The 16,367-nt window shown below is 39.6% G+C and overlaps 2 protein-coding genes across 3 annotated transcripts; one reads left to right on the top strand and one right to left on the bottom strand.

The window, feature by feature from the left end:
* Nucleotides 1-2,674: 2,674 nt before the first annotated feature.
* On the bottom strand, nucleotides 2,675-5,703 carry RB195_016917 (uncharacterized protein; the record flags this gene model as incomplete). Its single annotated transcript, XM_064183666.1, has 7 exons — nucleotides 2,675-2,852; nucleotides 3,810-3,952; nucleotides 4,006-4,074; nucleotides 4,150-4,268; nucleotides 5,118-5,255; nucleotides 5,407-5,533; nucleotides 5,602-5,703. The coding sequence occupies 7 exons, from the start codon at nucleotides 5,701-5,703 to the stop codon at nucleotides 2,675-2,677; spliced, it is 876 nt and encodes a 291-aa protein (XP_064039547.1).
* Nucleotides 5,704-8,724: 3,021 nt separating this feature from the next.
* RB195_016918 (uncharacterized protein) lies at nucleotides 8,725-16,065 on the top strand (the record flags this gene model as incomplete). Of its 2 annotated transcripts, XM_064183668.1 has the most annotated exons (13): nucleotides 8,725-8,887; nucleotides 9,050-9,237; nucleotides 9,468-9,523; nucleotides 9,589-9,727; nucleotides 11,876-11,971; nucleotides 12,736-12,853; nucleotides 13,380-13,515; nucleotides 13,897-13,972; nucleotides 14,068-14,211; nucleotides 14,276-14,405; nucleotides 14,478-14,638; nucleotides 14,703-14,784; nucleotides 15,920-16,065. In XM_064183668.1, the coding sequence occupies 13 exons, from the start codon at nucleotides 8,725-8,727 to the stop codon at nucleotides 16,063-16,065; spliced, it is 1,635 nt and encodes a 544-aa protein (XP_064039548.1). The 2 variants fall into 2 exon arrangements, with proteins under 2 accessions (XP_064039548.1, XP_064039549.1); XM_064183667.1 differs by lacking the exons at nucleotides 9,468-9,523; nucleotides 9,589-9,727.
* Nucleotides 16,066-16,367: the final 302 nt, after the last annotated feature.

The following is a 16,367-nucleotide window of genomic DNA, read 5'->3' on the forward strand; positions in this document are numbered from 1 at the left end:
CCCCGTAGGTCAAAACCCGCAAAGGTCCTGATATGGCGCCAGCTCGTTGGTCACAGCGATGCATTCTTCTTTACGATTCATGATAGGACTTTTGGCCGTGATATAAAACGCTTCCAATGTTTTTCGCGCTAGAACGTCTGATTCGCGTGCCAAGATAGTGACAGCTATCTTGAAAGGGGTGTTGTCATGACACTGTCTGCGATGAGCACCTAAAGGGGATGATGTTTTTGATTTTACGAGCCCGTCTAGGTGCTCCTTGACGCGGATACATAGTGATCTTCCTGTTTCGCCAATGTACTCAGCCCCACATAACTAACAGGTGATTAGGTAGATAACCCCCGATACCACGCAATCACCCTGCCTCCCGTTTGGACAAACGATGCAATTCGGTGTCTCACAAAGTCTGTCATATGCGCGATTGCGGACTAGCTGCTGCTTCAGGTTTACAGGTGGTATGTCCACTACTCTGACTGAGTCTTGCAGACCCGCCTGTCGTAAGCTTGCTCGCACTGCATTGCTCATGTCATCCGAAATAAAAGGAAGGCAGAAAAGGATCTTTGTTGCCTGTTCTACCCTGTGGCACCGCGGCTCAGTTGCATGGCTCCGATTTGAATGAGATACATTTGCTGGGTACCCATTGGACTGAGCAATGCGGTTAGCCATGTTTATGGAGGCAATGCGCCCTTGAGCTTCAGATGAAACCGTTGCCGCTGTCTTAAACATATTTTCAATGACTGACTTTTTGGTTCTCCAGGGGTGCGCCGATTGGTAGTGAATCAGAATGTTTTTACAACTTGGTTTTCGATTTTGATTCGAATCGAAAACGAATTTATCTTCGTTTCGTTGATAATCATTCTGATTACATTAAACATCAATAAACATCAGGAACAAGTGCTAGTCCAACTTGATGAAACGTGCAAAATCGATTTTCAGCTGAACTTGGACAAAACGATGTTCACGAGTGGACTGATTTCTGATGCACCGCTCAACGATACTTACTCCAGGTGCGCTTATCTGAGTCGGGAAATGAACATGACGAACGGCCTGACCCCGACCGGGCGGGAGACAACGGGCGGCTTGGGGAGCTTATAAGATTATCGCGAGCATAGAGGACTGAGAAAATCCTGCTCCGTATTCATTTATTCAACACCACAGTTCTTCTTGCTTTGACCTGAGCTCCAGGTAACCGGCTGTTTAGCAAACAAGGAGAAAATGTGATCAGCATCAAAGAACGCGCAACCGAAAGGCTGATGCAGGGGTATTCCGCTTTGCGCAAATGAAAGAAGGGATTTGCAAAACATTCCTCGATAGAAAATAAGGACCGCTCCCGCGTATGCTGAGGTATGTAAGTAAGATTAGGTGGGCCTGGTCCGCGATGCTTTTTGAAGGCAGTCGTTGGAGACGAACTGTGAGCGACTAGATACTATATCATATCGAACTCGCAACAGAAAAACCGCTTATCCGATAGCCAGACCTCTTCGCGAAGTCCTCCAAAGAAAGGAACAATATGCTTCGGGTAGACAAGCCTCTGAGCGAACCTTGCGCGAGATCGGGACAAATTAAAGTATTACTGATGCCCGTTAGAGCAAATCGACGAATAACGGAGGCATCGATGATACCAGTGTTCAGCGAAAATGAATCCAGTTCTTTCTAAGAGCATCTAGATGTGTGTCTCTGTTTTGTAGCAAAGTTGGACGTTGAGAGAGCACTGAAAAAGTTATCCTACTCTGCGGAGGGGCAGCAGAGCATTCCCATACTACTAATTAGTTCCAATCTCCTACTTTTTTTTTCTAAAATCCGATTTTTAAGAGTAGCCACGCTGCATGCTCACACGTTTTTTTCTTCATATGTGAAAATTCGGTTTTTAACAATCAATCTTCGACTCTTTTTAATTTTATCTTCCATTTGCTGAAACTTGTATGTAATTGTAGAAGAATTTTCTATTCTGACTCGCACAGAACGCCGTTAGATGATGGAAAATAACGATATTGGGATCAATTTGCAAATACATAGATGTGGGAAGGTTAATAAATAGATACGAATAAAGAGGACAAATAAATATTTGAGGAAAGAGGCCTGAACGAGATCTGGGTAGGGTTATATGTAGTTTGCAAAAATGACGTTCATATTCGTGGATTACACTCCTACCATCCCTATCTATTTGTGTAGAGATCCCAGTTACTTGATACGTTATCTTTAGTGAGGATTTTCGCGCTGACCTCCTCAGGTTTCGTTCCCGTTCCAAGAGATATCCGATATATCTCAGGAATGCGAGCCGTCTAAACGAATCGCACCTCGGCAAGTAGCGCTTTTTTCCGGAACAAAAGGTTCTGGCTACAAAAAAAAAACACATTCCACTGCTAGAGGGAGCCTATCAGCAGTATCTCAGAAATCTTGAGTAATTTATCTAAACTTGAAAGAAAAAATGTAATAAAAACTAGACAACGTTTACCAGAAATGCTTGAAATAAATCATGAAACCAAAACAAATTCCAACAGCTTATAGGGAGCAGATCAAATTTTTTTAAAAATAAATTTTAAAGAAAAAAATTAAATTAATTGAAGATTAGTGTTTGAAGGATAGTTATTTTTAGAGTAGGGTGCACCTTTATTCTGGAGGAAAATGACGGGAAAAAAGCTGTTCCAACACCATGTGTTAGCTGTTTAGAAACAATTTACGGATTCCCGAGCAATTTCTGCTCTTGTTCCCGGATCGGCTTCTTTTTTTCTTCTGCTGTGGTAGTGTCGTTCGGAATATGCATCCCCAATGACAAATGATATAGCCAGCCACCAAGCACAGCTCCAACTAATGGTCCGATGATAGGTGCGAGAAAATATGACGGATAGGGTCTACTGAAAAACGAATGTTTAACCTGGAGGAAGCCTTCAGGCAAGTTTGCGAAAACAATTATATATATATACATATATATATTAGTAACATATAATACTGGTCTGAACGTGATTTGAAAATATCTCTACGGCAGTGTATAGAAAAAATGCGAAACACTTCATACATATCCACAAATGAACCCCGGATGAAGAGGGCTGGACCGATCATTATGTCCAACGATGCAACTCTTTACACTCGTATGTACGACGTAATAAATCCGTGACACGATTTTAGCAATGAAAATATTTCATAAAATAACTCTTTGCATCTATCCGTGTGCATGGATCCAAGTTGTGCAATCCACTGTACAGCCACAAATCAACCCAGGATCAGGAGCGCCGCACCGATCATTTTGTCCAGCGATGCAACTCTTTACGCTCGTGTGTACGACAAATAACAATGCATGAAGACATTTTAGCAATGAAAAAATTTCAAAAAATAACACTCTGCATCGGTCTAAGTTGTGTCGGGTCCAAGTTGTGTCATCGACTTCACACCTTTTCATTTAATCGATCAATTCAATTGTTCGGGTGGTTGCCTCGTTGGATAAACTGATCGGATAAAACACCTTCTACAAGTCCACAAATCAACCCAGGATCAGGAGCGCCGCAGCGATCATTTTGCCCAACGATGCGACTCTTTACACTTGTGTGTGACGTAGTAAAAATAACGATTTTGACGCGATTTTAGCATTGAAAATATTTGAAATAAGTCATTGTATCTATCCGTGTACATGTCCAATCCACTATACAGGTTTTCATTTCATCAATCGGTTCAATTGTACGGGTGTAAGGGGTTGCTTCGTCGGATAAATTGATCGGATATAGCGCAGAGTGCAGTACATTTTTGTCTTTCTATGATCAAAGTGCTTAAAAATAAGCTATACGTGTGGAAAAAAAATCTGAAGTAATCATACTTACCTGAACACTTCTGAGCCATGTGTGAAGTATGAGAACAGGCGAGGTCCGAAATCACGTGCCGGATTGATAGGGTAGCCGAGATTCATTCCAAAGGCTGTACCAATCATCATCACAAGGAATCCGAAGATCATCGGATGCCATACCTAAAAATAATTCTAACAGCTCCGAGCAACCCTATTATCAATTTCATCTTCACCTTCGGCACTTTATTTTTCTCATCGATCACAACGCATAAGAAGAAGGCCAGTATCCCGGTTCCGATGATCTGAATCGTTCGATTATCGGAAAAATTAGAGAAAATTCGAATGTAGTCTTATCTGCCTGAATGCATCACTCGAACCTGATCAAGATAAGGACTGAACATGTTTAGATACGGAGCCGGATAACTACAAAAAACGCCAGCGGTTCCTGTAGGACCAGCAACAGCTCGGATCCCATTGTCGTACTGATCGAAAGATTCTGAATATTGAAGTGAAGTAATATAAGCTTCGTAATTTCCGCATCGGAACCGTACAACCAGGACAATCAAGTCTGACTTGAATTTTGCACTTAAGGGCGTCACCCCACGAATCTGAGATGGTACGGATTTCAGGTGGGGTATTCTTATAAGGGATAGTTGATCATGGAGAGGAGGGTGATTCCGTTAATTTCTTCCTAATTGCCGTAAAAAACGGCCCGGAAGATGCGGCGCCGCACAAGGCTGGTGCGCTTCAGTCGAACTCCTTGTAGAAAACAGTGCGTCAGAACGCCCAAAGCCGTATCTTCCGTACCGTTTTTTACAGCAATTATTAGAGAAATTAGAGAAGTCCGTACCACCTCAGATTCGTGGAGTGATGTCTTTAAACTGCTCATGTGGAGATTTAGAATGGTTAAAATACTAGAAAAAGTAAAGGTTTTAGAAAAGATTTTTTGAAAAGTCGGGGAGTGGGGAAAAAAGATGCAGAGACGGGTATCGATCAGCCAATTGGGTTTCCTTATTTATTTATTTATTTATTACGTTCAAAAGCGTGCCAAGATGACGATGTGACTTATGTGACTCTTTCCTCCAACCAACCATATAAAAATGAGTGTACGGTGCTAGAGAGCAACTTCCATGACATGGAACCATGGATAACAAAAGAAAAAAAAATCGAAACGATAGGTTTTTCTGTGGAAAATAATTGCACAGCTGTGATTTTTACGAAGTATCAACTTTTGCAAAATTTCCAAGGTTTTAGAGAAATTAGAAAAACCAATAAAAAACACCAAAAAGTAAAAAATGTATATAAAACAACGCTAATTAGGTAAGAATGAAAATATTTAAGATACCGTAATAGTAGTAATACATGCACATGGCTGCTACGAATGCTCCTGCCGTTTGAACAAATGAGTAGAGAATCATCCATAATCCAGGTAAATGTCCAAATGACCACATCAATAAAGAGACTGCAGGATTAAGATGACCTCCTTAAAAGGTTAAATTCAATTTAAATTCAGTTAATTATATAATTAATATTCTTCTAATTATAAAAAGTTTATATTAAAAAATTGGATGAAATAAATACCACGCCAAATAATGGATTAATAATTGAATAAATAATAATAAATAAATTTTTACCTGATAAATTTGCGGTTGCCATAACACAAAACATTATAGCAAAACCCCAACCAATATTAACTCCTATCCAAGTGGTTGTTTTCTCATGACCCAAATGAAATTGTGCAACATTACAGGTGCCTATAAACTTTAAAAGGAACAGTTTAAAAACTTCAAACCTCTGAAATATAAATTTTTAGAACTAATGAAACTTACCACAAGAAAAAATGTCCCCACAAATTCGGCGATTAAATTCCGACAGAGCACATTTTTTACACCACGAGATCGTACGCGGCTGAGTAGAGTCGTGGTGGTCATCCTGAAAACAAACCTAATTATTCAGGAAGATCAGAAAATCACCCTCAGTTTAGGGCAAAAAGTCGAAGTGTTAGTAGAAATATATTTCCTTAGCAGAATTACACTTACAAAATTACAATTATGAAGCTATCAAGAAGAAAAAGGAAAATATTTGCGAAAAACCTAAAATTAAAAAGTTCGTTACTCATAAAGGATGAAGATTAAAGTTTCTTTCATGTCGACCAATCTCTTTCTGATGTGTCAAGCTTTTTGCAAAAGCGCTGATAAAAATAAAACATTATTTGAAGGATAATTAGTGGGTCACAATCCAGAAAAATTCCAAAATCTAATTGGTGTGACGTCAGTCGTTGAAGTCAAAAACGTTTAGTGGTAAGTGTTGCAAATTACGCAAATTACGGAAGATGCATTCTGGATGTTCATCTTGCAGCAAAAAAAAAACTCCTGAGAGAAGGGAAAACGCATTATTTGTCGCTTAAAAAATTGCAAAAAAAATAATAGAAATTTTTAAAAGAATAAATGTATTGTTCATTCTGAACTGAAAAAAGAAAAACTATTTTGACCTTAAAAGTCAGACAGTCTAGTAAACACCAATCATTGAACATTGTAATGGAAATGGTTATGAGATAAAGTAAACAGTAAACTTTCTCGGGATGACGAAAAATTACACAAAAATTCCCCGAAGAGACATTGTAATGTCGCGTGTCACGTCGCCGCTGTTTGTCATCCGGGTATTTTATGTGGGAGAAAGAAGGTGCTATTAGGAGCTTTTTTGTTTGGAAAAGAAAAAAAAAACATGAAAAAGGATGTAAAGTTGTTGATTTTCCGACTAAATAAAAAATTTTGGAAAAAAGTACAAATTAACTGTAAGCATTCATAGATGATTCAATACTTTACGAGTAATTTCTTTTGATAGCTTGCTATAGCAAGGAAAAAGACATTAAAGACGTCTGGCGTAGTTGTCCTAAGTTTAATTATTTTATGACCATGTTGAGATAAACGACAGTGTCGCACTAAAACAAACAAATCAAGTCAAAGTCGTCCTTACGACGCCAATAAAATCATTTTGGTGATCACTGATCTCTATTCATTTCGGGAAATTTAGAAAATTGATTGTGACTGATAAAAATTTGTGTTCCAATTCTTCTACAGTAATTTGTGTCTGGATAGATTTTATTCTCTGTGCTAAGTAATGGATCCTGCTAAAGTCTGGATATGATTTTCTTCGATGTTACTAAGAATTATGAACAATAGTGGGGCCAAGAAGCGACAGTCAACTTCTATCACGACCCATCCGAAAACATGAGGATCCAATCCTCAAAAAAATAAAATTTCAGCAAGATAATGTCTTACTGCCATTTTTCTAAAAGTTGTGAGACTGCGTTATCTACGATCGTATGCTGCTTTTCTTCGAAAATAGGATCTAGGGGACCTACTGTCGTCGTTCATTGACAGAAAGCCGTTGCTGAATGAGTTTCAGACTGGTCACTCTCAAATAGAGGATAAAAGAGGTTGTTCTCCTAAAAGACTCAGAAAATATTCTATTTCGAGAAAAACTAGCGACGCCACACAGAAATTAGTTTCTCGACTATTAATTTGAAGATAAAAAAGACCGATTTAGCCGAGTTTGGACGCGAACATTACGAGATTTGAAGGGATTAGATAAAGTTGTTCATGAGAAAACCATGAGAAGCTCTCTGGATCGAAACGAGAAAAATTAGAAATTAAAGAACTGAAAAATTTTAAAAAATCGGAAATTATAGAGCTCAATAATCTCCATCATTTAAATCAAATTAGCCAAAAACTATCCCAGGAAAGAATTCCTGGAGATTAGAATATTAAACAGAAGCTGATATGTAACTAGATATGAAGACCTATTCGTGAGGCAAAGTGTCTACTGAAATGTCATAGAAAATCACATACGATTAGATTAGCACTGAATTCTGACATAAAAGGGAGTTTGCTGGACGATGACGTAGTATGGAAAATCCGAGAAAATTCCCGATTTATGGCGAACAAGTGTTTAGCTCGAAATCAACTCCAGTCGCTGCAGGAGCTTACAAAAAGAGATTTTTTCAAAGGATTAAAAAACTAAAACAAGTTTAATTCCATACGAGGACGTATATTATCAAGTTATCAAAAAACTTTACAGCATAAAAATTATTAAAACCTTCTATAGCTCAGTTAAAGTTACAAATTAAATTAATTAAATTAAAAATCTGAATATCGTATTTTCAGGCTCCCTTTAGTATTTGTACCTACGAATCCACTGTGCTAAGGGAAAAAAAGTAGCAACTGCTGTATCAGGAATTTAAGATGGTCAGTTCAAGGCGATTCAACTGATGATAACGGAAAAAAAAACTGATAGCATGATCAGAAATGATTTGTGACCCTGCTCGTCGACCCGACTCGCAAATGTTTGCTTAAACGTAAGTCCCCCATTGATAAAAGCAATGTAGAACTTTAACCTGATTTTCAATTTTTCCAACTATTTATTTTAGATTTGTCTCTACTTTTTTCATCGAATTCTCAGTATTTTTTTTGTGTTGGTCCTCATATATACATACTCGCATTATTCTCTTCATATCCATGAGATGCAAAGTTTTTTTTTCTTTGAAAGTACAGCCTCTACACACTGTTTATCCACCTCTCCAGAATAATTTACCGGAAATGATATAGGAAAAAGATTTGAAAAATCATGAAACAGCTAAAGCGTAGCACAGGATAGGATTTGCTCTAAATTTTCCCTTTTCGTAACTTTTTTTAAAATTTATTTTTCCTGCAGAAGTTGACCTCATAACTAATATCTAATAATAATAATTTAATAATAAGTACGCCGAAACGTTAGCCAGAATAAAGATCGACAACAATCTTGGTTCTGCTTTAAAAGTAGTACACAATCAAATTTAATAATAATTCCCAAGTTTTCTTTTTTTGAAGGACAGCTGCAACCCCTCGTTTCAGGCCATCCAGGAAATATTTCTGCCGTTGTTGCTGAGTCACATTTATGTACTAACTTTGCAGATGACTACTCCAAACAAGACCGGAACCGCATGCGTGATCGGCGCCGGAGTCTCTGGTCTCACAGCGATCAAGCATTTGTTGGAGTACGGTATAGAGGTGGTGTGTTTTGAGAAATCCCAGCATATTGGAGGACTTTGGAGGTACAATGATGGAAACAGAGAAGGTATGCGTGTGCAATGGATACGAAAGAGGAAAATGGGGAAAATGGTGGAAAAGAAATACTAATCTGGGCAGCATAGTGAATCCAGAGTTACTTTTCTAGGATAGAAAGAGAGAAAAAATATTGCGAAAAAGAGGACGTCTGGTCGATCTTAGATTTTTCCAGGTTACGGTTCCGTTATGAAAAACACAATTTTGAACACAAGCAAGGAGTTTGTGACTTTTTCCGACTTCGACATGGATCCAACTTTACCAAATTTCATGCCGAATCACCTCTTCTACGCCTATTTGCTTGGATATGCTGAACATTTCGACCTAGCAAAACATATTTGTTTCGGGACCGCTGTGAAAAGCGTGAGTGATACGATTTATAAGGAGAATTCATAGATTCTACATTGAAATGAATTTTATCATTGCTTTTTTATGCGCAGAAGTGTTTTTTTTTGCACCATAGCCGCTGTAATTATATACTCACAACTTTTTTTTCGCACTCTTGACTTTTAATTTTATTATTTTTTTTATTTTTTAAAATTGCGTTGAAACTCTTTTTATCTCATATCTGCCACGTTTTTATAATAATTTAGGTCAACTATGCTCCAAACTACGAAGAAACCGGTGAATGGAACGTTACGGTAGAACGGTATGGAGGAATCAAGTGAAGGCGTGGAAAACCAAAACTCCTCAAAAAAAATTTGATGATTTCAGGAATGGTAGCGTTCATATGGAAACTTTCTTGTATGTGATGGTTTGCGTAGGTCATCACGTCTATCCGTATATGCCGACGATCGATGGATCCGATTTGTTCAAGGGAACATTCTCGCATAGTCATGACTATAAGGCACATGTTTTCGGCTTTTTTTTGTTACTCTTTTCCCTTCTCTCTCTCTCTTTCTCTTTCTCTTCTTTTTTTTCTCGTTTTAGCACGTTTCTCCTAAAAAAAAGTGCTAGGTAGAAAAGAAATTTCTATTTTTAGCACGTTAGTTCTTCCGTTTTAGAGCGTACGCATTCATCTGTGCTTTTTTTCTCTTCCACGTAGAAAATTTTTAGCGTGGAACCTAATTAATTAACTACTAATTGACTAATTAACCTACCTAGTCTAATTCTTACATGGCTATACAGTAGGAAACCTTGAATTATCGTTCCGAATGATTCTGTTATATTCTTTCTTTGTGTTCTTTTCCACAGTACATAGGTGGTAAGTTTTGAGATGTGTGTAGTGTGCAATTGTTAGAAAAACACCCTTTCCAGTCCTGCATGAAATCCTAAAAATCAAAGTGGAAGCAATAATCCGTAAGAAGTTGCCATCTGCTCCGTTTTTCTAAATCTGTGGAATCTGGCGCACTGTACCGTTCTGTTGCCTAAACTCTTCTTTAGGAGTTCCTTTAGATTTGCGGTGATATTTAAGACTGAAAGATTTATTCTCACATGTGAGATTATTGAAAAAGTGAAGAAGGAGCCAAGAAGAGGAAAAGGTGAGGAAAAACAAAAGAAAAAGAGAAGAATTTAAGCGGACAATGTTGATCGATGAGGACGTGGGCAGTGAGTTGTATAGTCCCGACTGCTTGGGCCTTAGAGACCTTTAAAGGCAACGTATCAGGAAATTGAAGTAATACGGAAATCCTGGGGGAACTCGTAGAGTTCGTGTTGTAGATTGCGGAACCCAGTGTGACTCCGCTCAAATTCCTCTAATCGTCTTCAAAAAATTGCGTGGGAACGGTGTTTGCTCCTTCGAATTACGTTGGAGTACGTCCCTTTGTACTGGTTCCGGTTCCTTCAGCACCCTATTCATTGGTTTTTCCTGGAAGTGCTGATGAAAAGACCCCATTAAACTTCGACCGCTCGCTCTAGGACGTCGTTTTTCACGACAGGGGATGTTGAGCGAAGCCGTGCTATGTTCCGTAATCTTCAGCCTGAACTCTGCTGGTTCCCTGCGGTTTCCTTACTATGTCAATTTCGTGATGCGTGCCTTTAAAATTCCATTGAGCCGCTGTTTCTTTTTTTTGCGTTTTATTCTTTGACTAGTGGTATTCGGAAGGTCCACGTATCGCGGATACATCCCGACTTTCCCCTAAAAATCAATGTAGATCAGACCTGACCCTTTTGTTTTACAGAATTTTGCAGTCAACCAGTGAAATAGGAGCACAACCAGGTTCCAGTCAGAAATAACGAGCGCAGATTTTTCAAGCAGAAATACAAAACAGAGCTCTAGCTAATTTTTCATTATAATTGAGAAATTTGGGCGGGTGTAGTGTAGCTGTTAGAGACTTCGCTTCCTGTACGATCGATCGGAGTTTCGAATCCACCCTAGTGCTCACCAAGCCGTTCATGACTCCGAGGTCGATAAATTGGTACCAGACTTCTTTGGGAAGACAAAAACACTGATCTAACCTTTAGGCTAGCCACCGCAAGTCATTGTATAGGCCAGTTACAACTTCGTAAACCTCAAACGACTCTGAATTGGAGTGCATCCCTAGCGGATTGATTAACGCCAGAGATTTTATCCTTTTGAATTGAGAAATTGTTCCTTCAATTAGTCGTTCTCTGTTACGTTCACATAAGTTTTTATTTTTATGCTTAAGGATAATTCCGAAAGGTCAGAGTTTCCCTTCCTCTCCCTTTTTCTTTCTTTCTTCCTTTCTTCCTCTCCCTCTTTCTTTCTTTCTTTCTTTCTTCCTCTCCCTCTTTCCTTCTTTCTTTCTTTCTTTCTTCCTCTCCCTCTTTCTTCCTCTCCCTCTTTCTTTCTTTCTTTCTTTTTTCTCTCCCTCTCTTCAATTCCTGACTATCTGTACGGAAGAGTTAGGAGTGTGTGAATGAAAAATAGAAAATAAAATCTAAACATTTACAAGTTTGTTGCAAATCTTGCCACTTATTGCTGTAGTCATTGTGTGTAACCTCTGTACCACCTCCATATCTGATTTTTTTCTATATTTTTCGCATTCTTTCCTCATATTTTCAGTATACTGCTTTCATTAAGCTTTTTTTTACATTTGAGGACTTCACAAAGTTTATTGATCGAAATGTGTTGGTTGTCGGACTTGGGAACAGTGGCGGAGACATCGCGTGCGAATTGGCCAGGGTTGCTAAACAGGTAAGGGAAGCTTGGTAAATTGTTACTGTCAGTTTATTTCGTAAAAAAAATCCTGTAGACCAGTGTAGAGGGAGACGAATGCATTCTTTCACATAAATAATTGTCGTATCTTACTTTTGGACATGACTAAACAAAAACAAGACTCTGGATTTAAGGCAACGTTGTTTTGGGATCCAAGGGTTGCGAAAACGAACGTACAGTTGGCTTGGGTGGTGACAGAATTGAGATTGGATACGGTAGTTTGTGTGAAAAAGACTAACGTTTTTACCAGAAAACATTTGCCTTTGCTCCTCTGGTTGTTCTTGCGCACCGAAATAGGAAAGCAAGGTCCATTTTTGCCACAGCTCCTCGTAAGGACCTCAACGATAGCTTTATCCTGCATAACGACTGTGGAAGTAATCCTTAAAGGCATCACCCCATGAATCTGAGGTGGTACGGATTTCAAGTGGAGTATTCTTATAGGGGATAGTAGATTATGGAGAAGAAGGTGATTCCGTACATTTCTTCCTAATTGCCGTAAAAAACGGTCCGGAAGATGCGGCTCGTGCACAAGGCTGGCGCGCTCCAATCGAACTCGTTGTAGAAGATAGCGCGCCGGATCGCTCGAAGCCGTATCGTCCGGGCCGTTTTTTGCGGCAATTAGGAAGAAACGGACAGAATCATCCTTCTCTCCGTAATCTTTTTTCCTTCTATCCCGTATACGAATACTCCACCTTAAATCCGTACCACCTCAGATACGTGGTGCCTTTAACAAACGTTTTAAGGTATACTGCAGCACTCGTCACGGCACATGGGCAAATCGTAGGGTTGTCAATCAAGGATATCCCAGGGATGTGATCATGAGAACTCGGTACTTTGAAAAATTGCAGAAATTCTTGCCAGGTTCGTTATTTAATTTGGATACGTAATCAAAGGTAAGTGGGCGTGTTTGGCACAGTCGGTAAGAGGTTCCGCTGTCTTTCCACGATCGATCGCCGGTTCGAATCCGCCCTAGTGCTAGCCGACTATTTAATCCTTCTGAGTGGATAAAGTGGTATAGACTTGTCCTGGAGGATATAAAAACACTGACGTGACATATCGGTTAGCCCCCGCGAATCATTGTACAGGCCGGTTACACGTTTGTGAAACCTCATGCGATTCTGAATTGAAGTGAACGCGGTCCCGCATCCTGAAGATTGATTAACGCCAGACACTTTATCACTTTATCCATCATGTGAGCGTAAATTTAATGTCGGAAATTTCATTCAACGATTTGCACTGCAAACTGCTTGCGGCAATTCTGTGTAATATCTTTATGTTGTGTTTTATGTCTAGACGTATAAATTCTTGCACGCACCTATTATTCCTCTACCGCGTACGGCACAAAAAATATATTCTAGCCGCAAAAATGGATGATGACGTTGTTTAGCGAGACTACGGTCGTATCTATCTCTCCGAGAATACAACAATTTTATGGATCATAAATTATACGGACTTCGACCTCAGGAACTTCCCGGTCAAAGCCCTGTACTGCTGGCGGATGATCTTCCCTTGCATCTGTCTAGGTTAGTAGTTGAACAATTAAATTAAACTTAACAAACTTTGAAAAACTTTAACCTAAACCAAAAACAGAACTCAGAACTTAAGTTAATAATTGAACTTTGAGGGTGTGAGAGGAGCTTTTGGTTAAAATTTTCTCTGATGATTTAACGTTGACGTTTAACTCGCTAAATGAATCGATTTACATATGTCGAGCTAAATATGTTGTTGTTCAAAAGAAGAATTAACGCGAACAGATTCTCTTTAGAACAAACAACAAACAACAACACAAAAACACTCTTATAAAAGAAAATTTCAAAAAAAAAAACCATAATCTAACAAGTCCCTCGGAAAAACTATGCATAACTAGTTGAAATTCACCTCGTTTCCCAGATCTTTCTTTCCAGTGGATTCATCAAGATTCGTCCATGCGTGAGTCGTTTCACTGCTAGTTCAGCTTACTTTGATGATGGTCGCTCCGCGGTGAGATCTAGAATTAAAAAAAAAAACTGTCACGCTTTCTTTAGCCCTTCACTGATCTACATCATAAGCCTATCTCTCTATCCTTCCATTTCCAGGAAATTGACGATGTCATCTTCTGTACGGGCTATAACTTCGATTTCGGATTTATCGAAAAAGGAGAAGTGGTAGAGGCGGTGGACAACCAAGTTCATCTTTGGAAACGTATATTTCCACCGCGATTGAAGTGGAACTCGTTAGCAGTCCGTTTTGCACTGGAATCACATAGAAAGTCTTCAATTCCAGTCGAAAATGGTGAATTTTAAGGTGATTGGACTTGTTGATCCATTAGGTCCCACCACAACTATCTGTGAAATGCAAACGAGAACGGTTGCCCATATGTGGGCGAAGAAGGCTGATTGCCCGTCTGAAGACGAGATGCTGGAAGAAATTTTGGGTTAGGGATCACGAATCGTGGTTATATGCAGATAATTCATTCTTGAAAAAAGGTTAATTACACTGGTTATAGCTGAAAAGAAGGCAACAGCGGCGCGTTATCGTTGCTCAGCCAGGAAAGCTTCACTGCAAGTCGACTTTATAGCCTATATGGATCAGTTAGCGCTTCTAGCGGGTTGTATGCCTCCCTTACACTGGAAATTGTGGCTTCAAGACCCGAAATTGGCTTTTATGGCGAGTTATGATCGATATGGAAGAACACAACACATAGATAAGTTTTGACCTGAGTGAAATTTAGCTGCACTTTGGCCCTGTGACTCCGCTACACTACCGGTCGGATGGATATCGAAACAGACGTGGAACTCGTGAGAAGATTTTAGGTCAGTTATCTTTGTGTTTTACAACCTTTCAGAAGTGTATGGCAGGAAAACCTTCATCAAATTCCGCTTCAAAGCTTTTGATGTGGCGCCACTGCTTCTGGGCTTTGATGAAATATGCCAGAGAAAATCAGCGGGAAAAGCTGGATACGCTAAAGACAGTTCGGCATTCAACTCATTGATCAAGCTGTTGTGATTGCCAACGAAATCGTGCTGAGAGCCCACTTGTCCGTATTTGTCCACTAAATCATTTCACATAAGGATCATTCTTATGCGCGGTCGCTCGACCAACAGGGAAGAGCAATGAGCAGTTCTCCTTTACAGTACCACTAAGCAGTGAGCAGTGCCTTGGACGGTGATGGAGAAGCTTGACTGCATGGAGAGAAAAGCATATAGGCAACTGCTAGGCTACTTTTGGCTGATGGTATCCTATAACGATGGATTTTAATCGGAATTAGAAATGGTAAACAGGCGGGTGACACCTGGAAAGCATCAAAATCTTGCCCTGCCCTTTGAAGAAATCACAGAAAATCGTCTTCGCTCTTTTGGACACATTATGGGAAGATGCCTTGTCCAAGTTGCCCTGAAGATGCTCCAGGCTCAAATTGGAAAAGGCCTTATTGTCGTAAAAGAAAGTTCTGGACAGAGGTGGCAGAGGAAGATCTGAAGGGATTTGGCGTTGACAGGCAGTTCAGGCGAGAGGTAGAGTCTCGTCGATTATGGAGTAGCGACACAACATATTCTATCTGAACACTAGCTGAAGACCAAAAAGGATGGGCTCGGATATGTTTAAGGATGACACACATTGGCGAGGATGGGGGTTAGCCGCGATAGCCCGTAACCCACCCTCCCGCCGATTAAGTCAAGTAAATCAAACGTGTGTTTATCGTGCAGAGATGCTTGTTCGCTAAGATAAGAAGCTAATCAAACGGTCATTAAACGGTCGTTAAAAACATCTGCGCAGCCACAGGGGACGAAATCACTTTAATACCATTGATAAATGATCAATTTTCCGTAATACAACCATAATTGAGTAAAGGTGTTGCCAACCAATGTCTGGAAGCTATCCATAAAAACTAATAGAGATTGATAGAGAGAGAGAGAGTCAGAGTTCCATTTTCCACTACTTTGCTTTCAGAAACATTCGACCGTGTCCACTTGGCTATGGATCCGAACAATAATCATACGTCCAACGCTCCGCTCATCCTTCTCCTGTGCAATAGCTATTCTCTTAGCGTTTGCGCTCTTATATTTTCATTCTTTGTCCTCATATTACTTTTCTGAAACAATAATAGTTCTTATCGTATAGGATGAGGGAGTATTATAATCCTGAACTGCTTTCTAATACAACTAAATTACTTAAAAGTATAAGGTAGGACTTGAAAAGTATCTTGAAGACCGGTATATTCAATATTATCATATGCTTGGGATGTTTGTCGTGACTGCGTGGCTTGCGCGTCTTTCCTCACGATCTTGACCTGCTCGTAGCACTTTGCAAGTAGTATGTGCGTGATCGCCGTAGCGAATTGTTACGTCGGTTGCCTTTTCTGGTGTACCCGCCCGCCCGCTCCGTATTTATGTATATA

This window comes from Necator americanus, chromosome II, assembly GCF_031761385.1.
Source record: "Necator americanus strain Aroian chromosome II, whole genome shotgun sequence".
Taxonomy (NCBI): Eukaryota; Metazoa; Nematoda; class Chromadorea; order Rhabditida; family Ancylostomatidae; genus Necator; species Necator americanus.